Source organism: Rhipicephalus microplus, chromosome 5, assembly GCF_043290135.1.
Source record: "Rhipicephalus microplus isolate Deutch F79 chromosome 5, USDA_Rmic, whole genome shotgun sequence".
In the NCBI taxonomy this organism is placed as follows: domain Eukaryota; kingdom Metazoa; phylum Arthropoda; class Arachnida; order Ixodida; family Ixodidae; genus Rhipicephalus; species Rhipicephalus microplus.
In genome coordinates, this window is record NC_134704.1 from 191,651,843 (window position 1) to 191,675,699 (window position 23,857).

Sequence of the window (23,857 nt, forward strand, 5' to 3'; positions counted from 1 at the left end):
AATATCGAGAGGGCTGCTGTCGTACTGGTTGCGGAATGACGTTCTTTATAGAAAGAACTTTTCACCCGCTGGCGGCAGCTACTTGCTGGTCGTTTCTTCTTCGCTTCGCCGTGAGGTACTGCAAGCATGCCACGACGAACCCACCTCTGGTGACTTGGGTTACGCAAGAACATTGGCGAGGATAAGGCAAAACTATTACTGGCCAAGACTTGCCAGAGTTGTCATAACTTACGTGCAGGCATGTCTTGATTGCCAGCGTCGCAAACCATCATTCATCAAAGCAGCCGGCCTGCAGCAGCCTGTCCGAGTGCCGGCGACACCGTTCGCATGAATTGGCATAAATTTTCTGGGCCACTTCTCATGCCACTGGAAACAGGTGGATAATTGTCGCCACAGGTTTCCAGACTCCATACACGGAGACATGTGCTCTGCCACGTGCGACGGCAGCTGAAGCAGCGCAATTTTTCATCAAATCCATCGTTTTCTTACACAGTGATCCCGCAATAGTCATCACTGACAGAGGTACTGCGTTCATGGCCGAGCTTTTAGACACCGTTTTCCGACTAAGTGGTACAGCTCACAGGAAGACAACGGCCTATCATCCTCAGACTGACGGGCTCACTGAACGTCTCAACAAGACACTGATTGGCATGATAAGCATGTATGTAGATGTAGAGCACAAGACCTGGGATGACATATTGCCCTACGTCACGTTCGCGTACAACACGGCTCGTCAGGAGACCACTCGGAAGACACCCTTCAGTCTCCTTTACGGATCCAAAGTTACGACAACGTTAGACGCGATGTTTCCTCATGAAAATGTTGGTAATAAGACGGACGCCGAAGAGTTTACCCAGCGAGCAGAAGAAGCCAGACAACTTGCCAGGTTGCGAATAACCAAACAACAAGACGATGACGCCAAACATTACAACCTCCGGCACGGAACCGTGACATGCAATGTGGGCGACAAAGTGTGGGTCTGGACACCTATTCGTCAGCGTGGGCTCTCCATAAAGCTGTTGCGAATGTACTTCGGACCCTACAAGGTTCTGCGACGCATCAGTGACGTTAACTACGAGGTTGTTCCGGACGGCGTTTAGTATTCGAAGCGCCGCAGACATTCACCAGAGATTATCCACGTGCTTCGGATGAAGCCTTACTTTCAGAAATTAATGGTGCCGTTTTGGTTTTACCTTAATTCTCCAAGGTTTAACATGTGGGCGATGTTTTTTAAAAGGGGAATAATGACGCGCGTATGTGCCAGTGGCGGTGACAATGAAGCACTGCGAGTGTCCTTGGCCAAGAGAAGAGACGAAGAGGACTATATATATAGTTACAACGAGTTGTGTTGAAATGGTTTTTATTTACAAGAGGTGAGCGAGGGTCATTCGCGGTAGCACACTGCGATCTTGCTAAACCTCTTCTTCTTCCTTCCTTTCTCTTCTCTGTCCTTTCCATATGTCCTTCACATTCTCCTGAAAGCAGACGAAGCCCGTAGGGCTAGTTATGATGCACAAGGAAGGTACAAAGGTTTTAAGCGAGCAATTTGAGTGAGCGGCGTTCTGCTCGATCGTTGACCATTGAACAAAAGACGAGCTATTACGTAGGTGAGCTGGCTCAGGCGCTCCGAAACTACAAATGGGCCTGAATATTGCGACAGAAGCTTTTAACACAACCCACGCTTGCGCTGCGGTCTCCAAAGCAACACCAAGTCACCTCTTTTGATTAATACTGGTTTTTGACGATGGTCGTGTCGTTCCTTCAAACTACGTTGAGAGGCCAGAGTCCGAAGACGACTGATTCGTCGGGCTTCTTCCACGACGCACAAGGTGTTCGACAAAGAATCGTCCTTGTGTAGAATAAAGGGTAAAAAATTGTCCAGAGGGCTTAGAGGCAACCTGGCATACAACAAAAAAATGGCTAAAGTTCGTTGTTTCATGTGTCGCCGTGTTGTACGCGTACGTGTTAAAAGGCATCACGTCATCCCAGTTCTTTTGATTGGAGGCAGCGTACATGGCAAGCATGCTGATCAGCGTTTTGTTTGACCGTTCAACGAGGCCATTTGTTTGTGGATGGTACGGTGTGAAATGACGGGACGCTGCCATGCACGTGCGAAGTAATTCTTCAACGGCATCAGAAGTCAACTGGCGGCCACAGTCGCTGATAATAACACATGGTGGGCCATGGCAAAGAACCACAAAGTGGAGCAAGAAGACTGCCACGGAGGCGGCTGTAGAAGAGGGAATAGCTGCGGTTTCGGTATACCGCTTAAGATGATCCACGCAGGCAATTATCTAATGGTTCTTATTGTTAGATGACGAAGATGGTCCCAGAATGTCAATTCCTACTTGTTCAAAAGGCATGCTGGGTGGTGGTAATGCTTGAAGGGGACTTGGTGTGGTGGTGGCCGGGTGCTTTTGACGTTGGCACGTCTCGCAGCTAGCGATATAACACTTCCTTGTTTCGTACACCTTGGTCCAGTAAAAGCGTTCCTGCGTGCGGTGCAGTGTTCCAATGAAGCCGAAATGACCGAATGTCGCATTGTCATGTATATCACGTAAAACATGGGAGCGAAAGCTCTCGGGGACAACTAGCAGAAAAAGTGCTCCAAGTCTGGAGTAATAAGTCTTGTAGAGCAACTTGCCTCGAACCGTAAAGCGACCACTGTGTTGGGAGGTACGTGCAGCAGCAAAAAGAGAATCCAAGTTGAGGTCGTTGCGTTATTTCTGAAAGTTAGCTGCGTCGGACAACGTGTTTGTAATAGCAGCGAGGCAGTCGTAAAAATTCTCAGCGTTGCAGTCGGTAGTCGAAAGAGGAATTCGGGAGAGGTAGTCTGCGTCAGCGTGACGACGGCCATTCTTGTACGACACCATAAAGTTGTATTCCTAAAGTGGCAGCGCCCGATTTGCGAGGCGGCCAGAGGGATCGCGCAAACCGGCCAACCAGCATAACGAATGAAGATCGGTAATTATCTTAAATGGCCTCTTGTAAAGATAACAACAAAACTTCTGCACGAAGAAAACAGCTGCCAGATATTCCTGTTCCGAAACTCTGTAATTGCATTCAGATTTGCTCAGGCAATGACTGGCATATGCCACGACATGCTCTGCGCCGCTGTGATGTTGTACAAGCACTGCTCCTACGCCGATACCACTAGCGTCAGTGTGGACCTCAGTCGGCCAAGATTAATCAAAGTTACAGAACAGTGTTGCTGACGATAGTACAAACTTAAGTTGGGAGAATGCGGCATCACACTCTGGTGTCCATTGAAGTTCGCATCCTGTCGCAAGATGCTTGTCAGCGGGTGCACGATCTCTGCAATTCGTGGAATAAAATGACGGAAATATGAGCATAGGCCTACAAATAACCGTAGTGCTCGTGCGGACTGCGATGGTTCGAAAGAGCTTACTGCTTCTATCTTGCGAGGATAGGTTTTGACGCCATCCTTGTCCACTAAGTATCTCAGCACCAGAGTTTGACATTCGCTAAAGCGACAATTTTTGGAATACAGAACTAGCCCGGCTTTTTCGATGCAGTTCAGAACAAGACTGAGACGATTGTCATGTCCTTCAATTGTGCGGCCTAAGATCATAACATCGTCAAGGTAGCACTTGCATATTACCCATTATAGACCACGTATTAATGTGTCCATAAATCTTTCAAAGGTGGCAGGAGAATTGCAAAGGCCAGAAGGCATAAAATTGAATAATGTTATGCCTTCAAATAGGCCATTCGAAGTTACGAAAGCAGTCTTGTTTTTGTCACCTGGTTTAATGGGTATGTGCCAATAACCGGGTCACAAATCAAGCGTTGAAGAATAGCAGGCAGCATGCAAGCAATCTCTGACGTCACCAGTCCGCGGTAAGGGATATACGTCTTTCTTCGTCACAGTGTTTAGACGCCTGTAATCTACGCAGAATCTTCAGGAACCAGCCTTTTTGCTGACAAGAATTAACGGGACGGCCCATGGGCTAGACGACTCTTGCACGGCACCTTTGTTCAGCATGTCCTTTACTTGTTCGGTGATAACTTTGCGCTCAGAGGGTGACACTCGGTAGTGCTTTTGGCGGTTGGGGTGTACAAAGCCAGTGTCTATTCTGTGATGAGTGCGGGACGAGGGTAACTGAAGAGGTTCATCTCTATGTTTGAAGTCGCAGGGAGCAACATGCCGGGAAAGGACCTGTACCAGCGTTTGCCGTTCCATCGTAATGAGAGCCTTGCTGATCATACCGAGTATTAGATCTTCATTAGGGTGAATATCGCAAGAAGAGGAAGAGGTGGTTAGGTCCGCTACCAGTGCCGCTATTGAGCTGCATGAGGCTTCATCGAAGAGAGCTATCATCATCCCGCGAGGCAGCACAACCAGCGTGGCAGAACAATTCAGCGCCCCCAATGTTGCTACTCCTTTTGTCATGCACACAACAGAACAGGGCACAAGTATGTCCTTCTTAGAACAGTTCTTGCACAGAGGCCTCACTATAAGGTCCACACAAGCAGCATCAACCGCCGTATAGGAAACTCGAATGGGTGTCAGGCACCAAGATGTTGCTATAACTTCATCAATCACACTAAGTGTGTTGCTGTTTTCGCCATGGCATTCTTCTTCGAAAAGCGACTGTAGAAGCAAATTGTTTAAAGGTATTTACCCACTACCACAGTCAACGGAAGCACTGCATTGCTCCAGAAAATTGATACCAAGATTGACATTGTGGGAACAACGATATAGAACCAGAAATTTCGATACAAATACTTTCCGAGCCAATGAAACACTGACAACACATACACCAAGAGGTTGAAGCCACTCGTCACCTACACCACGAAAAGTAATAATATTGCTCCATTAAAACATGATTTTGCGTGCCAAGCGGTTTATGAAGGCGAGGCTCAATACAGACACAGTCGCCCCACTGTCAACTAACGCTATCGTTGGTATTCCATCTATCAACGCATTCGCTTTGTTTTTGAGCATAACAATAGGCAGACGTATAAAATGAAATCACCGTCCGGCGACCTTACCTCCATTGGCCACGGATGCTAGTTACCGGTGGCGGAAAGAAAGAACAATGCAGAGGAGACGGTGAGCGACGAGAACGGTTGGATGGTGGTGTCAAACTCCGCTCGGATGCTGGCGAATCGCTGCGTCTGGTCTCGGGTGAAAAACGGTCCTTGGAAACAAGTCGGTCGTCCACAGGTCATATGAAGCCTTGGGCCTTCGTGGGGAATACATGGCTGGCGCCCTTCGTGACGGCCGGCGTTGTTTGCGGCAACACCGAGCAATATGCCCAGTGAAACCACAGTTGTAGCACACGGGAGGGTCGCGGTTTATACTATATTCATAGGAACGAATCCTGGGCCGTTGATTCGTTCCTATGAATCCTGGGCCGTTGAAAGGAGGTTCGTTACAACGTGAGTAACGGGTTTCTGCTACTCTCTAGAATCCAGTGTATTGGTCGTGTCATCTTGGTAGTAGGGTCGGTTCTGTCCTTGCCGCAGCGAGACGTAGCCCGGCTCAGAGTCCTGAGCATAAGAACGCAGCTGTCTTCTTCGTGATTGAGTGTCTCAGGCAGGACCTCTATAGTAGAGACATGGCTGATACCGAGGTGTGACTTAAAAAAAATGGCAGCATATCAACGGAGTGGATGATGGAGAGTGGGGCGAAGCATTCGTCTGTCCATGCGTCCGTCTGTGTGACCGTCCATGCGTCTGTTCGTGCGCCCGTCCCTGCGTTGGTTTATGCATCCGCCCCTGCGTCCGTTCATGCGTCCATCTGTGCATCTGTCTGTGTGTCCGTTCCTCCATCTATTCAACACTCCAAGTCCCAACATCTCGCATTTTTTTACCATATATTCCCCATATAGAAGCACCGCCATTCAGGGGACCTTCCAAGGACTAAACGAGAGGTGGCACACGCCCACTTTCTTACGGCTTGCTCTTCGGGTCTGCTTCCCACCTTCAACCACCTTGAGTTCATGGTATATACTAGTTCACTGTATTGATGACACTGCGGCCCAATGCTCGCTAAACCGTTCTAAAACCAAGGAGGTTACGCCCAGCGAGTATAACGTAGCAACCTTCTCCTGTCAGATAGTGCTCAATGTACATGCCTGTAGTTGCTAATGTGAAATGAGAGACAGGTGGATCGAGCTTTTAATTTCTTACGGCTTGCGCTTCGTATCTGCTTCCCCCCTTTAACCACCTCGAATTCATTCATGGTATATACTAGTTCATTGTATTCATGGCCCTGCGGCTCAACGCTCGCTAAACCTTTCTAAAACTAAGGAGGTTACACCCAGCGAGTATAATGCAGCAACCCATTCTTGTCCGATAGTGCTCAATGTACATGCCAATGACTGCTAATGGGGATCGCAGCGTGCGCGTTGACTAAAAGCCGAATGCTCCTGTCTCTCATTCCCCATTAGCAGCCATTGGCATGTACATTGAGCACTATTTTTTATTGTTAAACAACGCGAGGAAGAAATCTCTCACCGGCACCACCTTGGAGGTGAAATGTTATACCTATTTCGGGTATGTGCCATTGGTGGTTACGTACTACGAGGGACGCACAAGCCACGCCATAAGGAGCTTCGCCCCTAAAATCCTCAATGCCCTCCGCCACTTGCTGTGAAGAGAATGAAGGAACGTATCTCTCAAACTCTGGTGGCAGGTAGGGAGGCTGAGTGCTTGGGTGGTGTGCCACTTGCGCGAACAGGTCGATTTCTTTACGTACTATTTGCCGGATCGTTGAGGCACGATCAAGTGGCTGGTTGTTCTCTATACTTGCGATAGTCGCCACATAGGGTAGCCTGCCGAAGCTCGGCGTGATGCGCCTGGTCTTCAGTTGCTCGAAAGTGCGGCAATGGTGAATGACATCGGCGACAAATGTAAGGGTGTCTTTTGCGATGAGGAGACTGTAAACATCCACGTTGATTCATTTAGGATGTGCGTGACTTTGTCTTCCTCAGACATTCCGGAGTCAATGATCCTACAAAGCTTTATAACTTCCTCAAAGTAGGTCGTGCATATTTCGCCTGGCACTTGCGCGCGTTGCATGGGCGTCTGTTCTGCTATTTTCTTTTTTTTTGTTGTGGGGTTGCTGAAACACTCTTTGATCTTAGAAACGAATATGTTCCACGTCGTTTTTCTTTCCGCGTTAATCTCGTACCATACTAATGCAGTATCTGTCATAAAGAACGCGATGTACGAAAGCTTAGAAGCGGTATCCCATTTTTTGGCGGCGCTCACCCAATTGTTATGGATGAGTTCAGTCTCGACGTCTCCATCTGGTCAGCTGGCGACGGGACGAGCATTTCTCAGTTGTGGAGCCGGACTGGTTGGCGCTGAAGTAGTAAGGGGTTGATGTTCATCTGCGTTGTGGGACAGATGCAGCCCAGATGGATTTGGTGTAATTCCAGCAATGCGAAGGCTTCGTCGAAGAACTTGCGGTTCAACCTCCGTCTATGGGTGTTGATTACCCAGCTCATCCACCACAACTATCAAAGCAACTTGTGATGTAATAGTTTTTATTTACAAGAGGTGAGCCAGCGTCGTTCGCGGTAGCGCACCGCGATCTTGCCAAGCCTCTTTGTCTTTCTTCATTTCTCTTCCCTGCCTTTCACATGTCCGTTAGAGTATAATGAGCATCTATGTTTCGAACTGAGAAAGCTCCTGGGCATGACCATTGTGAAAAAGAAGGAAAAGGTGTGGCATTTCGCATAGACGGAGGACGGCAAGATTTTCGCAAGGATAACTGAATCTTCCCGCGCACTGTGCATAGCTTGTCTCTGATATTTATAAAATCAACTAGAATTATGATGGCTTGTTTCGATGACGTCACATCAATGAACAATGTCGGCAGTACTTATTTTTTGCCTTGTGAAGTCGGTGACTTTTACGCAAGAAAGAAGAATTTTTTGTATTTCGTTCACGTTAACGCACATTCAGTTATAAACAAGAAAAATCAAACCTTGGTGCTTTCGAATATGTTTGGTTTCTCTTTTGATGTACTTATAATAACAGAAACTTGGTTTAGAATTGGTACAGATGTGCTCAAATCTCCTGTATTTAATACAATTTTCGTAAATAGGTCTTCTGAAAGAGGAGGAGGTGTTTTGTTATTGTGAAAAAACACGCTATATTGCCAGATAATTGAGCTATTCTCCTTTGTTACTGGTGAATATGAAGTTCTTTCGGTGAACTTTATTAACATTTTGTATTGTGTTTTATACACGCCTTAAGCAACGAACATAAACCTACCATACTTTCTTTGTTTTAAGGACGATTGCCTAAGCAGAATTTTTGATAACCGCTTCAGACGCATTGTGGGAGGTGATATAAACATTGACTTCCGGAAGACATCAAAACCACGAGACGATATATGTAGGATATTTGAATGCACTGGCTAAGCGAATGTAGTAAATTATCCTGCTCACATTCGACTTGACTCAGCTACACTGATTGGCATATTCAAAACTAATATTGAAAATACACATTTATCATCTGGTGTTGTAGGCGTTCACAATAGCAATCATCTCCCAAACTTTATGTTACTGTAGCAAGCCATCTCAACTAAAAGCGCAAATCATACACGTTTGAAAGTACGGGACGTAAACGCACACACCTTTACAGCTTATTGCCTACCCCGAAACTGCGTATGAATATTTTCATAAAACGTTCAAAGCTGCACGAGAGAAATGATTTAGGTATGAGGTTCCTAAACCTGGCCGCAAGAGTAGAATTCACTAGGTCACAAATGTTTGTAGGAAATATGCATAAAAACGCTTATTCCATAATTTATTCAACACGGTCTGAAGAAACCTTCAGTCAATTCAAGGTTCAAAGGAATAAGGTCAACAGTTTTTTATGTCAGGAGAAAAGAGTATACTTTCAAAAATTATTTAACGTTCATGTTACTAAAAAAATTGACATTCTTTGAAGGCGTATTAACACTTTTCTTGGCTGAGGTGACTGTAAGAAGACCATTAGGGAGATAACAATTGATGGAAATGTAATATTAGAAAAATAATTACCGGAAAGCTTCAATGACTACTTTACCAGTTTAGTAGATAGTTCTCATGATCCCAAAGGTTTGACTTTTGTAAGTTCTCGAATCAGTCATTCTGCGCTTTTGGGTCCTACGACACCTAAGGAAATAACTGACATATTTTTATCAATCACAATTACAAAACGTTGTCTTGCGTCACGGGTCCTGTTAATTAGGAAGGCGATCGCCGGGCTAATTCCAAGGGCCGAAGTATCGGCCCCCCGAACCGCACCACGAAAGCATTGGCAATTTAGAAGTGGTCCTTTTGGCGCGCCAGCGGACGCCGGCTGTGGCCTAAAGAACAAGTCAGAGCCGAGAGTTGATAAAGAAAACAAAATTATATTCTCAATAATGACAAATCAAAAACAATACACAAGTATGCACACTCCACAATAGTTGAATACAATATGTCACCAATCAAACCACGTACTACACAGTACAATCCACCACACTCGAAACAACGGACACAGACAACAATACGCACTACAATGCAGTCGCATGCATTGCCTAACCAAGACACTTGAAGACTAAAGAGATAGAAAACCTATTCACTCCGAAGTTCTTGGAACAAAAGTTTAGATAATACTCTTCCGAGAATCACTCACTCAAAATCCAGCGTTGTTGTCGTTTCGCTGCCCCCGAAGTTTCTCTTCCAGGAAACCTCGCGTCTTCACTTGGCCCCCGAAGGTTCTTTTCCGAAAAACTTCGCGAGTTCAATGGGCCACTCTCCAAGCTTCAAACTTCTTCGCCGGAAGCACGTCGGCTTCACACACTACGCAGCTGTTGCGATGCGTCTTCGCTCGATAGCAGTAGACACACGCTCTTGCCTGTAGCTCGAGCCTTCACACCTCAGGTGGAAATCCTCTTCTCCTCCTGCATTGGCCCTACGGACAAAACCTTCGCCGACTATACGGCGGTATCTCTACGCGCTTTGGCGCTAACTTCCGTCTTCTCCTGATCTCTCATCTCGGCTGCTCGATTAAATACCTTCTGCGCGAGATTCCAGAAAGTTCTCATCATTTCGTCGGCGCGATACGCAGCGAAGGCTGGGGAGAGGGCGAGACGGTTGGAAGGCCGTCCGCGCCGGATGACGCAACCCGGCATCACCACGCCCCTTTCCATCGAGAAATTTCGAGGGCCTGCTCGGCCGCCGATGTGGGGTGAGGAGGTTCGTCGGCGAACCAACGCTTCCGAGGGGAGAAGGACGCGCGCCCAGGGAGTCTTTGGATGTTTGTTTTCTTTCCATTTTTTTATCGTTGTCTCGGCGCTTCGTCGCGAGAATTTGGCGGCGCGCCTTTTTTTGAGCGCTCGTTTTGTGACACTGCCCCACACTTTAGGAATAATATCTCATAATATTCAAAACCACACAAACGAGCGCGAACAGTCCCCACACTCTCAGAGACTGTAACACAGTCCGTCACTTATGACACGTCACATTCACAATATATCACTTAACACAATTGCACATTGCAGTTCAATCTCACAACTCACAGAATATAGCCACAGGTACATGAATACAATACTCCATCACATACTTCAAGCAATACAAATGTACAAAGGACTGTCTTTACAACAATTGTACCATACTATACATCACATCACTGCAACAAACATTTTGATTCACTCGACATACAGTTGTGACACAGGACAACAACCACATTAACTTAACATATAGCACTGTCAAACACGTTCCTATTCGACCTCCACACCTATACCGTGTACTTCGAGCTGCGCTTGCGTCCTTTCTTGCGGTGCTCGCTCGATCGCTTCTTGTTTTTCCTCGTTTTGTTCTGGCGAGCCCTTTCCACCGATGGTATTGAGGCGGGGTCTCATCATCGTTGTCACTTCCGACATGGTTAGCGGGTCATACCGCTCAACCACTCCTGTCACTCGCTTGTTCGTGTCACGACATTGGGCCTGGCTGGCCGACTCCGTCACTTTTACACTGTAGGTCGGCGTAAGTACAGCTGCCCAGCACGTAAACTCATTCAATACGATGAAGTTCTCATTCACTGTCTCTTGCGTCCAGGCTTCACCTTGGGCTCGAGGGAAATCCTTCACGCGATTGTTCTCTGCTGTATCTCACGATGCCTGTGTTGGCGGGGGCTCCATCTTCGGGTCTTCTCCCAAACATTCTGGATCATTCGGCCCTCGCACCTCGTCGATGTTTCCGATGACGAGGTCATACAGGGGGGTCGTCATGCATAGAGCAGTAATCTTCCCGCTGAAGTACGGGGTTTCAACCTCAATCTCTGCTTCGGGAAGCATCCGAACCGTACTGTCAATTAGGGAAACCGGTTTCGTTTTGCCTGTCAACTCACTTTCCCGTACCGAATTTCTCCGAACAATAACCGTGGAGCTACCGGTGTCTCTTAAAACCGTAATCTTCTTGCCCGCAACTTTTCCAGGCAGCGTTGGCATTCCCTTCGTAACACCAGTTGGCTATTTTGTCATTACAGTGCCCACAATAGGAAGTTTATCCCCATTTTTCAACTCTACGAATCCGTCGGTGACCGCATTATCACCGGATTTCGGTGCTGCTAGCACACATGATACCTGGTGACTTCGACTCGCTCCGTTACGACATGCGTCTTCTTTAAGCCCAGTCTGACCACACTTGAAACATTTTACTACCGTAGGGCTCGTAAAGTTAGTACGACAGTTGTTCGCGCGATGACCCACTCGGTTACACAGAAAACATCGCGGAACACTTTCCGGTGCACACTTGTTTTGTTCGGGTGCCGATTTCTTCGAATCTTCGGGACACTCCTTCTTGACTCTGGCCAAATTGTGCCACCTTGCGCTTCCAAGATTTGATAAGCGAATTCAAGCATTCCTTCAAATGACTCAGCCTTCCTCTCCTTCAAGTACAGCGATGAGCTTGGGTAACAACTAGTAAGAAATTGCTCTCTAATAAGGAGCTTTCTAAGCTCATCGTACTCCTGCGCTGTCCCTGAAAGTTCAATCCATCTGTCGAAATAATGGCTAAGTCGGGCGGCGTACTGCGTAGCTGTCTCACCATCAGCTGGCTTTCCTGTCCGATATCTGTCCCGGAAACCTTCCACAGTAAATCTAAATCACTTCAGCAAAGCCGCATTCACCTTTGCATAGTTGGCTGCGTCAGTCGGCGTCAGCCTACCGTACACTCTGAGCGCTTCACCACTCAAGCAGGTACTCAAAGCAGTTGCCCATTGATGTTCCGGCCAATTCTGGCTCTTTGCAATCGTCTCAAATTTGTGAAGGTACGCGTCGAGGTCGTCCTTCCTTTCATCAAACGCTACGAGCAGCTTGCTTGGGTTCAAGCGGACGCCATGCTTTTCCCGTTCGCTGCTTTCAACTCTAGCTTGGACGGTAGTTTCACTTCGCTGTTGCAAACGGAGCCGCTCAAGTTCCATCTCGTGCTGCCGCTGCCGTTCCCTTTCCTCTCTTTCTTCTTTCAGCTGTTGCTGCTTTGCCTCTCTTTCTTCTCTCGCCCTCTCAACAGCCAGCTTTTCTCTCTCCAGCTCCAACTTCAATTGCTGCTCTCTTTCTTCTTTCAGCTGTCGCTCCTTTGCCTCTTTTTATTCCTTCGCCCTTTCAGCTGCCACCTTTTCTCTCTCCGATTCAAACTTCAATTGTTGCTCTCTTTCTTCCTTGGCCCTCTCAGCTGCCAAGCTCTCTGTCTACAACTCAGCAGCTTTTTCTTCCTTGGCAGCTGCCAACCTCTCTCTCTCCAACTCACCTTCTTTTTCTGCTTTGGCTCTTTCGACCGCCAACCTTTCTTTTTTCCAGCTCAGCTGCCTTTTCTTCTTTGGCCCTTTCTTTTTTCTTTTTTTCCTTCTGGGTGACCCACTTCCGTAGTTCAACGCCAGAAAGACCCATCCTCTCACCAAGAGCTACTAACTTTTCGAGATCCATCGTGTCTCCCAAATGCAGTCTTGCCGCGTGCAAAATGTATATGCCTAAATCAGTCTATCGGAACACTCCCCTGCACTCGTTAACGAGAACACTGAGCAACACACAAGATCGTTCCGATAGCACTATCAACAACTCGAGGCTCTTTCTCACTACGTTGGACACTCTGTGCACCAAAAGGTCCTGTCGCGGACGCCAGAATTATTGTCACTGGTCCCGTTAATTAGGGAGGCGATCGCCGGGCTAATTTCAAGGGCCGAAGTATCGGCCCCCCGAACCGCACCCCGGAAGCGTGGACAATTTAGAAGTGGTTCTATTTGGCGCGCCAGCGGACGTCGGCTGTGGCCCAAAGAACAAGTCAGAGCCGAGAGTTGATAAACAAAACAAAATTCTATTCTCAATAATGGCAGATCAAAAACAGTACACAAGTATGCACACTCCACAATAGTTGAATACAATATGTCACCAATCAAACAACGTACTACACAGTGCAATCAGCCACACTCGAAACAACGGATACAGACAACAATACGCACTACAATGCAGTCGCATGCATTGCCCAACCAAGACACTTGAAGACTAAAATGATAGAAAACCTATTCAGTCCGAAGTTCTTGGAACAAAAGTCTGGATGATACTCTTCCGAGAATCACTCACTAAAAGTCCACCGTTGATAACGTTCCGCTCCCCCGAAGTTTCTCTTCCAGGAAACCTTGCGTCTTCACTTGGCCCCCGAAGTTTCTCTTTCAGGAAACTTCGCGTCTTAAATGGGCCACTCTCCAAGCTTGAAACTTCTTTGCTGGAAACACGTCGGCTTCACACACGCAGCTGTTGCCACGCGTCTTTGCTCGATAGTGGTAGACACACGCTCTTGCCTGTAGCTCGAGCCTTCACTCCTCAAGTGGAAATCCTCTTCTTCTCCTGCTTTGTCCTACGGACAAAACCTTCGCCGACTACACGGCGGAATCCCTACGCGCTCTGGCGCTAACTTCCGTCTTCTCCTGATCTCTCATCTCGGCTGCTCGATTAAATACTTTCCGCGCGAGATTCCAGAAAGTTCTCATCATTTCGTCGGCGCGATACACAGCGAAGACTTGGGAGAGGGCGAGACGATTCGAAGGCCGTCCGCACCGGATGACGCAACCCGGCATCACCACGCCCCTTTCCATCGAGAAATTTTGAGGGCCTGCTCGGCCACCGATGTGGGGTGAGGGAATCGTCGGCGAACCTACGCTTCCGAGGGGAGAAGGACGCGAGCCTGGGAGTCTTTGGATGCTTGTTTTCTTCCCTTTTTTATCGTTGACGTCTCGCTGCTTCGTCGCGAGAATTTGGCGGCGCGCTCTTTTTTTGAGCGCTCGTTTTGTGACATCTTGTGATGGTTTCGAAATCGTGCCTGCATTATACGTAATAGATGCCATCTCTTCTGGCCTTACACACATCTACAATCTGGTTTTATCATGTGGTACGTTTCCAAAAAGCATCCAGATTGCTAAGGTTACACAAAGAAGGAGATAAAAAAACTTTAACTAAATATAGACCAATATCAGTCTGCCATTTTTTTCAGAACCGCTTGAAAGGTGAATTCTTAGCTGTATTTCTTCCTTTATATCTAAGCATACAACACTGACCAATATTCAATTCGATTTCACCAAAGGTCAATCCACTGAAACAGCCTTTATAACACAAAAGAAAATATTAGAATGTCTCGAACGTCAGCTATGTGTTTCGGGAATTTTAGTAGACTATTCAAAGACGTTTGATCGTATAAACCATAACACACTGATAGAAAAAATAATATATTATGTCTCCCAGGGAGTTTTTCTGAACTTAATAAAATCTTACCTTCAGCACCGCATGCAAAAAATGGTAAACAATGACTTCACGTTCAATGTAAAACCACTTGTTCCAGGAGTACCACGGGGAAGCATCTTGGGTCCGTTGCCTTTTTTGCATTGATATGAAAGATTTAGTGAACATTGATGATGACGTAAATATAATATATATGCGGACGACACCACAATTTTTGTAACTGCGAAGGAAGCTGACAATGTCAAGAATCAAGTCAACGTAGTATTGTCAAAACAATTATCTTAAAGCACAGCAAATTCATTGAAAATCAACGTAAACAAAATGAAAACCATACTTTTTAGACGGAAAAATCGAAACATTGGCACTTCAACAAGTGTACATCTCAACTTTTTTCTGCCAATGGTACCCTCTTTTAAATGCCTTTGTGTCATACTTGAGCATCCTGTACCATGAAATGATCATGTGCAAATGGTGGTGGGTAAACCTCCCAGGACACTAGAATTTTGTGCAAGTTTTGTTTCCCCTTAACAAAGTGTTGAATTTTTAATGTATAAATACTTGTTTCTAGGACACATAAACTACTCCCATCTCGTCTGGGGCCCTACAACACCCTCCACAGAATGCAGAAAAAAACTTGTGCGTTGTATTCTAAACGTTCCTTATTTAACGCCATTGAGTCTACATTTAGAAATGTTGAATTTGCTACCAAGGCCTTATATTTATGAAAATATATTATAAGAAGTTATAAGAATAGTATTGAAAAATAACGACACCCTTAAAAGCCTTCCAATTCTGACGCCAAAAAACAACCAACACAAGGAGCTCCGAAATACTGGAACTACCGAGGTTTAGAACAAATTATTCCTTCTAAATGTTAGGGTATAAACTTCCATACCACTAAAACATCAATAACTTCATATAACTTTTCATGTGATTGTATCAAAGAGTAAACATATGCTGTCTCTGCAAATACCCATGTGGTAGTGCCCAGAATGTGGTATATATTTTGTATAAAAATCTGTTGCCACGTTTTTCCTTCTGTGCATCAACTTTTCAATTTCTACTCGTATAAATTTTATTTTGCTTACTTTTTAGTTTTTGAGCATGTATTTTGCGAGTATTGTTTATACGTTTGTAAGATGTGTACTATAAGTTGTGTCATTGGCTTATAATTTTTGAGTTCTGTTTTCGTGTTGAAATGTTGCTCTCATTTGTTGTTTGTTTCTGTCTGGCAAATTGGGGCCATGAACCTCGTCGAGCCTTGCTGGCTTTTTTTTTCATGGTCCTCAACAACGTACACATGTGGAAATAAAATTTGACCTCATTTGACTCGTGCACCGTTGCGGTGCTAACGTGTTAGGCACGCGTCTTGTGCCCCTCCTTTCCTGATCACACACGAAAAAGTGCATTTCTGCCTACTTCTAGCGCAGGCTTCCCACTGCTCGTGTTAGATGCTTTAGCTAGTGCTTGGAGGTGGACGCTATAGGCTGAGACAGGTTGAGTTCTTATCAGGCTTTATGGGGTAGGGCACTACGGAAAGCATTGGGCTCGTTTTGCTATATATAGCATCTACGAATGTGCTGTATTGAAAAAGATAAGGCGTAGTCGACTCCTGCGTATCCGCATCGCTCACCTCGTGGTCATTTGCACTGGCCAAGAGGTGGTGCTAAATAATTGTAGATAATTCGACAGGTTTTAGGCGACAAAATTGGTTATTTTAATGGCGGAATTACAATAAAAATATTTGACCAATCGTGACATCTTTATTCCATTGATCGATTATTTGCTCACCGATTTTAACATTCCTATGTTAGCCATTGGCTAATTTGAACATGGCCTCTTTGTCTTCACAGGGATCGCCGTGCGAGGCCGCGACCTGTCCATGGGTACGCGCCCGATAGCACTTAAAATCCGCGTATTCGAAGAAAAAGCAATGAGCAAAAAGTGCTCAAGGTTACGACAATCACGAGGCGCTCGTGGTATGTTTTCTTCGCCCATGACAGTCCTCCCTACTTAGCTACCAACAGCTTCGTCGGTAACAAAGAATGAGATTGCAGCAAGTGACAACAATGTGTGTTTTTCTTATCTTATTTACTCCCCTATACCTATAGGCGTTGAGGCCATGTCCCACTGCAGGAGAGAGAAAAATAGCGCCCTTTTCATGAACCTCTCTCTCCTCGCGTACTGCATGGACGGAATCTTCAAATTTTTGTGGGGTTCAATTTGTGAAGCAATAAACTGTTAGTGAATCTAATTTATGGTTACGTGAAAAAAGTGTTTCAGGGCCTCCCTAAAGAATACAGAAATATGAATATGGAGACTTCTCTAGTAACCACCCTGACACGGCCGGGTGCGCTGTGATTCCAGTATTGACACGTGCGGATTTTTCGCAGCGTTCGTTATGCAACCCTATTACTTTTGTTATGAGTTCGCAGTCACTTCATACGTGCAATCACAAGAAAAAAAATCAGTTAGCTGAAAACTAGCGCTGTGTACGTCCTGCATTTCTAATTCCTGTCGTATTGAGCTGCCACGTGAATATGTGCTACATCATTCTGTGACTTACCAGTGCAGAAGAGGGGCTACTTGGGAAGACTGATTTTGCATTAAAAAATTGCAGATCCCACGTGCAGTGGGAATAGATGATTTGCGAAGCATGAGCAAAGAAGATTGATATGTCAGTTTAAAATCAGCACAATGAACGTTGCGAGGCGGACGTAAATTATGCCGTACATGAATTCCATGTCGTGATTATCATCTTCGCGCCTGGCATTTGTTTTCGCCGTCCATCACGTCACGCAATAATAAATTTGGCATATCTGAAGCTAGAAAAACGGCCGCGAGCATGTGATGAGCGTAGCTTGTACTCATGTTTTTTATGACACGCATGTGATGATTGTCATGTTTGGACTTATAATTTGCCTTCGTCGTCTATTCACGTTATGTGATGCCACATTTGGTAAACTGAAGCTAGCGAAACGGCCGTGAATGTGCTATGGGCGTAGCATGCAGTCAAGTTTTAAATGACTCGCATATCATGATTGTTGTGTTTAGACGTGTCATTTGCCTTCGTCGTTCATTCAAGCCACGTAATACCGAATATGGTATATATGAAGCTATTGGAACGGGCACGAGCGTATCATGAGTGCCGTGTGTAGTCAACACCCACGTAAAATACATGTGATGACTTATACGTTAGGGTCTGTGACTTATGTTCTCATGCAGTCTTGCCATACCATACCTGTTTTGCAATATGTCTTCTGAACGAAACCATCACAGCAGAAGCAAGACTAAGAAATAGAAATCATGGTAATCGCGGCAAACATATCATAACTTTCATGTTCTTACTAGGCTATTATGTTCGTCATACAATCAAGTAACGCCGTGCTTATTTTTGTATAGATATTATTAACAAAACGACAAGGAGACCTAAATTCGTAGGCGGCTAAATAGACAGATTGATACGGTCAAAGTCGCCGAAGTTAATTAGGAACTGTTTCGCTTTGATTATGCTTCCTTAATGCACAGGGAACGTTTCGGAAAAAACGATATATAGGACCGAGTGCCCTGTGCTATATGTGCGCTGTGTCTTTGTTGTCTTCTTTCTTTTTATTTCGAAAATTGATTACCAGTGTCTGCTTCAGGTGACCTCGGCTCGAACGAGCCTTGTTGGTTCGGGGTGCTACCCGGCGGCAATGCCTTCGGTAGCACTCCGGCAGCTGATGACGAGGCGGCGGCCTTGGTGGCTGACAAGAATGCACCTCTGGTGCCCGCACCGCCACCCTCTGACATAACGTCCTCGTCCAGAGCATCTTCGTCCTTGCGGTACCTGCGCAACTCAATCCACTGTAGAAATGCGCCTCACGCCAGCACCAAACGAAGGAAACGTCCCACACACACTTACCCTATACATTCCTTGGCATTAATGTCTGTTAGATCTTATATATATATATATATATACATATATATATATATGTGTGTGTGTGTGTGATGCATATGCATGCTATACAGGGTGTCCCACGTAAATTTAGCCAGAGTTTAAAAATATGCCACAACAGGTAACCAAGGCTCGACCAATTGCATGTTGCTCACCGTTGCCCGGAGTTAGCCAGAAATTTTTTTGGTTCTCAATTATTGTTTATTTAGATATGTTTATTCACTAACTGTTCAAGAAACGAAGATAGCTAGAATTGTTTAATGAGAAAGTTATAAATTGTTTTGCAAAACATTCGATTAGACAGTTTTGAACTTTATATCTCTTAGGTATTATTGTTTTCCTGCTAATTACAAATGCTCGCAAAACACAAACAATAATTTGTGACAAACTCACTCGTGAGCCAGTGCGCGCATTGATTGTAGTGATCCCTAACGTTCTGCGTACGAACGACCTTAGCATTTGCCCCATTTAGCTGTCTCGACAGTGCCACGACGATGGTGGTGGCTCGTTTTGCTATCGGCCACAAAAACGATAACCGCTGTGACTGCTTTTCACTGTCTTGAACCTGTGCGAGGGAAACGTGCCGTTCGTACGCGGAACGTTAAGGAGTACTAGAATCATCGTGCGCACTGACGTGCGAGTGGGTTTGTCATATGGTATTTTTTATATTTTGCGGGCATTTGATATTAGCAGAAAACAGTAATACCTAACAGATATAAAGTTCGAAACCAACTAGTCAGACGTTTTGCAAACTGATCTACAGCTTTTTTTTCATCTATCTTCGTTCCTTTATATTTTCATAAAATAAACATATCTGATCAACTAATATCTGAGAACACAAAAGATAGTCCAACTCCCGGCCATGGTGAGTAACATGCGATTGGTCGCCTCGTAATTACGTGTTCCGGCATGTTTTTAAACTCTAAGGTTACGTGGGATACCCTGTATATACTGCCATCATGACTATGCATTAATATGCATGCATACATAATGGCATGCTGCGCAACTTAAGTCATCGATACAGTGCAGTCTACTTCATCCATCAAGGTTTTGAATGGATACCCACCTATCGAGTCCTCACTGCTGATGAACTATATTCCAGCTTCGACGGTTTAAGCCTCATAGTAAGCCACTTCTGCCAGCTTTTCCCCAGGAGAATTCTTGATGCCAAGTCGTCTTGGCGTGACCACTCGCCAGAACAGCCCCCAACCGCCCCGAAACAGACTTCAAGATTGAGAGACAGAGTGCCGACCTACGTTCGGAACTGCAAGTCTCCGAACAACGCAGCCGCATGTAACCAGTGATTACAGGACTTCTCTTGTAATTAAAATTAAAGTACTGTTTCCAGATGTTTTCTGAAGTGCTTGAAGGTGACTGAAAAACGCATTCACGCGGAATGGCATGTTTTGTGCCTCAGGGAATATAGTTCTGACTGGCACCCGAGCTGACGAGGGAGCGGCGCTCTTTGGATCTTCAAACAAGAATTCTTGACGCCACGTCGTCTTGGCATGACCACTCGCCAGAACAGCCCCCAAGCTCCCCGAAACAGGCTTCAAGATTGAGAGACAGAGTGCCGACCTACGTTCGAAACTGCAAGTCTCCGAACAACCCAGCCGCAAGTAGCCAGTGACTACAGGACTTCTTTTGTAACTAAAATTTAAGTACTGTTTCCAGATGTTTTCTGAAGTGCTGGAAAGTGAATAAAAAACGCATTCACGCGGAATGGCATGTTTTGTGCCTCAGGGAATATAGGTCTGACTGGCGCCCGAGCTGACGAGTGAGCGGCGCTCTTTGGTTCTTCAAACAAGTAGCCGACTGGCCGGCTGCCTATGTCCGCCAGGCATTATGCTTCCTTGCCGGAGGGTGAGATGTCCTGTCACCACTACGCCGTAAGCCGTTCGAGAGGGGACAACAAATGCAGCATCTTCCTTGGAAGAGACCGCGGCGGCCGCCGCAAATCGCCCCGCTAATAAAGCGAGCAGTTCGGCGGACACTTTGAAGTTTACTGTCATGAGCTTGGGACCCCTCGACCAGCGGCACACACACGACGAGGAAGAGTCCCGCTGGCGCCGTCTTGAAAAACAGTGATCACGCCTCAATATTGGAGGTGCATGTGGGCCGTGCATGCTCGTCCCCCTCACCAGTTGTGTGTGATCTGCGATTGGACAGTACCATCTGCACGTGTGCCCTGATCTAGGGATCTGGGGAGCACATACCGTTTATAATGAGCTACCGGGCTCCTTTAAAGGAGTGCCATGTAGACGAATGCCAGATTTGAGGGCTCATCATGTAAGAAAGAGCTCGTCATGTATGAGAGCTCACTATGCGCATAATGTAAATAAACCCTCCTCAAGTCTCTCGTCCTCCTGCCCCGACAACTTCATCCCGGACCTCTGGTGCCAGCAAACCCTGGTTGCAACAATATGTAAATGCTTCCGAAATTCCCAAAGGTCTTAGGCTTCGGGTGAATCCTGCTTCCTCTGATCTGTAAATTTCAAATAAGCCTAGGTGGCAAGATGTGCTGACGAATGCTTCACTTGAGCTTGTTTGCATGATTATAAGTCACTATCAAACGTGAATTGGTAAACTTTTGAAAAAGGAAACTGCCCTAACTAGGCAGCTCAATCCTCACGAAGCACATTTGCTGAGCGTGCACGAGGAAAAAAAGGTAAACGCCTTAGGCAAAATAAAAGCTCATAAACTATTGCACGGCAGTGTTACAGCAACACTCTACATGGCCAAAATCAGGAGTTCACCAACTGCTTTACTCCGAACTCCTAAAACATAGCCGCAGATTAGCCAAAAGGATGCCAATATAGTCCAACTTTCATACGTCACAGTGCTCCCTGCAGAGAAAAGGGTTCCTTTAAAAGGCCTGAATATCTGTCCAACTTCTGGCGGCGTTGACAAATTTAAGTTGATGAGAGATATAGATAATGTCGCTCGGGATCTCAGGCTAAAGGAGTATTTTCATGACCATGCTAGCAACAAAGGAGCTCGCCCGGCTATACCGTCCACGACACAATGGACGTCCACCTCGCAAAGCGATAAGTGCCTAGACTTTTACATAGAAGCTGTCTCGCGCGACGTGCGCGACGCTTACAAAACACCTAGCCAGTTCCAAAAAAAATCTTTCTTCTAGTGAATTTACCGCCAGGGGGCCACGGAGTGCAGACACGCATGTCGCGTCGGCTCCGCAGATTTTCAGTGATTCTCAGCGTGAAATCGAAGAATTGACGGACGCCTTCTTACAGTGAAGAAAGTGGAAGTTCCAAGGAACCCCGCCCTACCACTCTCAAGTAGGTAGACGCTTAATTTTCGGCACATTGACCACATTTCTGTAACGCCGACGAACGCACGACGCCGTTGCCTCCTGCTGCTGTGCATAACGCGCTTGACCTAGCCCATGGACGCTGGCGTCTTGAGCCCCTTCAAGGCGGCGTCTTATCGGGTCAATGCCACAGGATGGCTACGATGAGCGTGGATGGCGAAGATATCACGCAACAAGAGTATGAGAACGAAGCAGGTTGGCGCCTTGTGAACAGAAGAGGACGAGCCAACAAAGAAACCACAACGCATGAAGCCAAGGACCAAGAAACGCACTTCTCAAGCGAGAACGCGGTCAGTAATCGGTGGAGGAAGGGACAGAGAGCAAGAAAAATTGTGGCTGCGAGCAGGATGCCCCGTCTGCCGAAGGAAGATTGCAAGATAATTGTGCGCCCACGTGACGGCTTCAAGGTCACTGACTACGGGATCAATCGTCTAGAATGCTGCGTCGCCAACACCGCTAAATACCCAGGAATGAATCGGAAGAAGACACGGTATGTGCCAACTATAAACAGAACATTCTAGTGGTCAGCACACCATCAGAGGAGCGCGCCGAAAAATACAGAACCATCGCTCAACTGAAGATTAGGGACAAATAATTCGAAGCCAATGCGTTCGAGTAAGCTCCGGAAGATACATCTGAAGGGGTAATCCGAGGAGTAACGCAGGACGTGTCTCCAAGAGAGATCGTGGAAATGCTAGTAACCCCGTGAAATCCGACAGTCCTCATGGCCAAGAGGATGGGAAACACCACGAACGTCATCGTCCTCTTCAATGGGCATCGCGTTCCAAGTTATGTGAGCTACGGAAGAGCACTGGTCAAGTGCTCACTATACTGCAAGAAAATAGACGTGTGCTACCAGTGTGGATGCCTTGGTCACAGAGCTGACGTCTACCCGAGCCCGAATAGCAGAATATGCAGAGGGTGTGGCACTGAGAACCCACCGCAGGAGCACAAGCGCGAAGTGAAGTGCCAGCTGTGTGGCAAAGACCACCCGACGGCAGATCGCCATTGCAAGGCCAGATTTAAGGTACCGTACCTAGTGAAACGACGGCGCTGGGAACGAGCCCGACGGGAGGAAGAAGAAGCACTTTACTACGAGACGGAAGCGAAAGCACTTCACAGGCAAAGATGGGGCGACTCAGGTCAACGATCGGAACATCGGACGCGGGACGCATCCGGACCAGAAGCCTTCACCAAGTTTCAAGCACAAAACAAAGACCGCTTTACGTTTACTGCCACCACATCTATGTCGAGATCCAGATCGAGGTCCAGATCGAGGTCCAGATTGAGGTCTAGACCCAAGACCGGCAATACCGGGTCTCCTCGATCAAAGGAGGGAGGAGGATCCCAAAGCTCAAAAGGACCGAGCGGCGTCCGTGGCACCGCGGGACCCTTCCAGGTGAGCTGGGCTGATGTAGCTTCCGGGGCGCGCGTGGAGGCAGAGGCTACTTTTCAATGTAGGATTAAGGCACTAGAGGACGAATTGGCGCAGATCAGGCAGAACAATGTTGCATTTATGAATGAGATTAGAAAACTCAGGGAAGAAAATAATTTTCTGAAAAACGGAGGGGTTACATGCAACGAGGAAACCTCACAAGTTATCATGGAGGAAAAAGGCGCAGCAATGGAGGAAGAGGTAGCAGTCCTCACCCCTGTTAAACGTAAACGAGAGAACGCTCCGTATAAAAGCGTGGTAAAGAAACTAAAAGCAGTGGCGACGTCACAAGAAAGACAGGAGGAATTCGCAAACACCATGAAAGCCGAAGTGGAACAAATTGATAGAAAATTGCAAACTAAGCTTGAACAACAAGAACTTAGATTTGAGGCAAACATAGAGGCCAAAATC

The 23,857-nt window shown here is 46.4% G+C and overlaps 1 protein-coding gene across 1 annotated transcript in view; it reads right to left on the reverse strand.

Annotated features, from left to right (window-relative positions):
- LOC119173296 (uncharacterized) overlaps positions 1–23,857 on the reverse strand; it is a 1,087,060-nt gene that overhangs the window by 542,773 nt on the left and 520,430 nt on the right. The window contains exon 6 of the mRNA XM_075896327.1: positions 18,373–18,572. Within this exon, the coding sequence (XP_075752442.1) occupies positions 18,373–18,572 (200 nt within the window). The remainder of the gene's footprint in view (positions 1–18,372; positions 18,573–23,857) is intronic.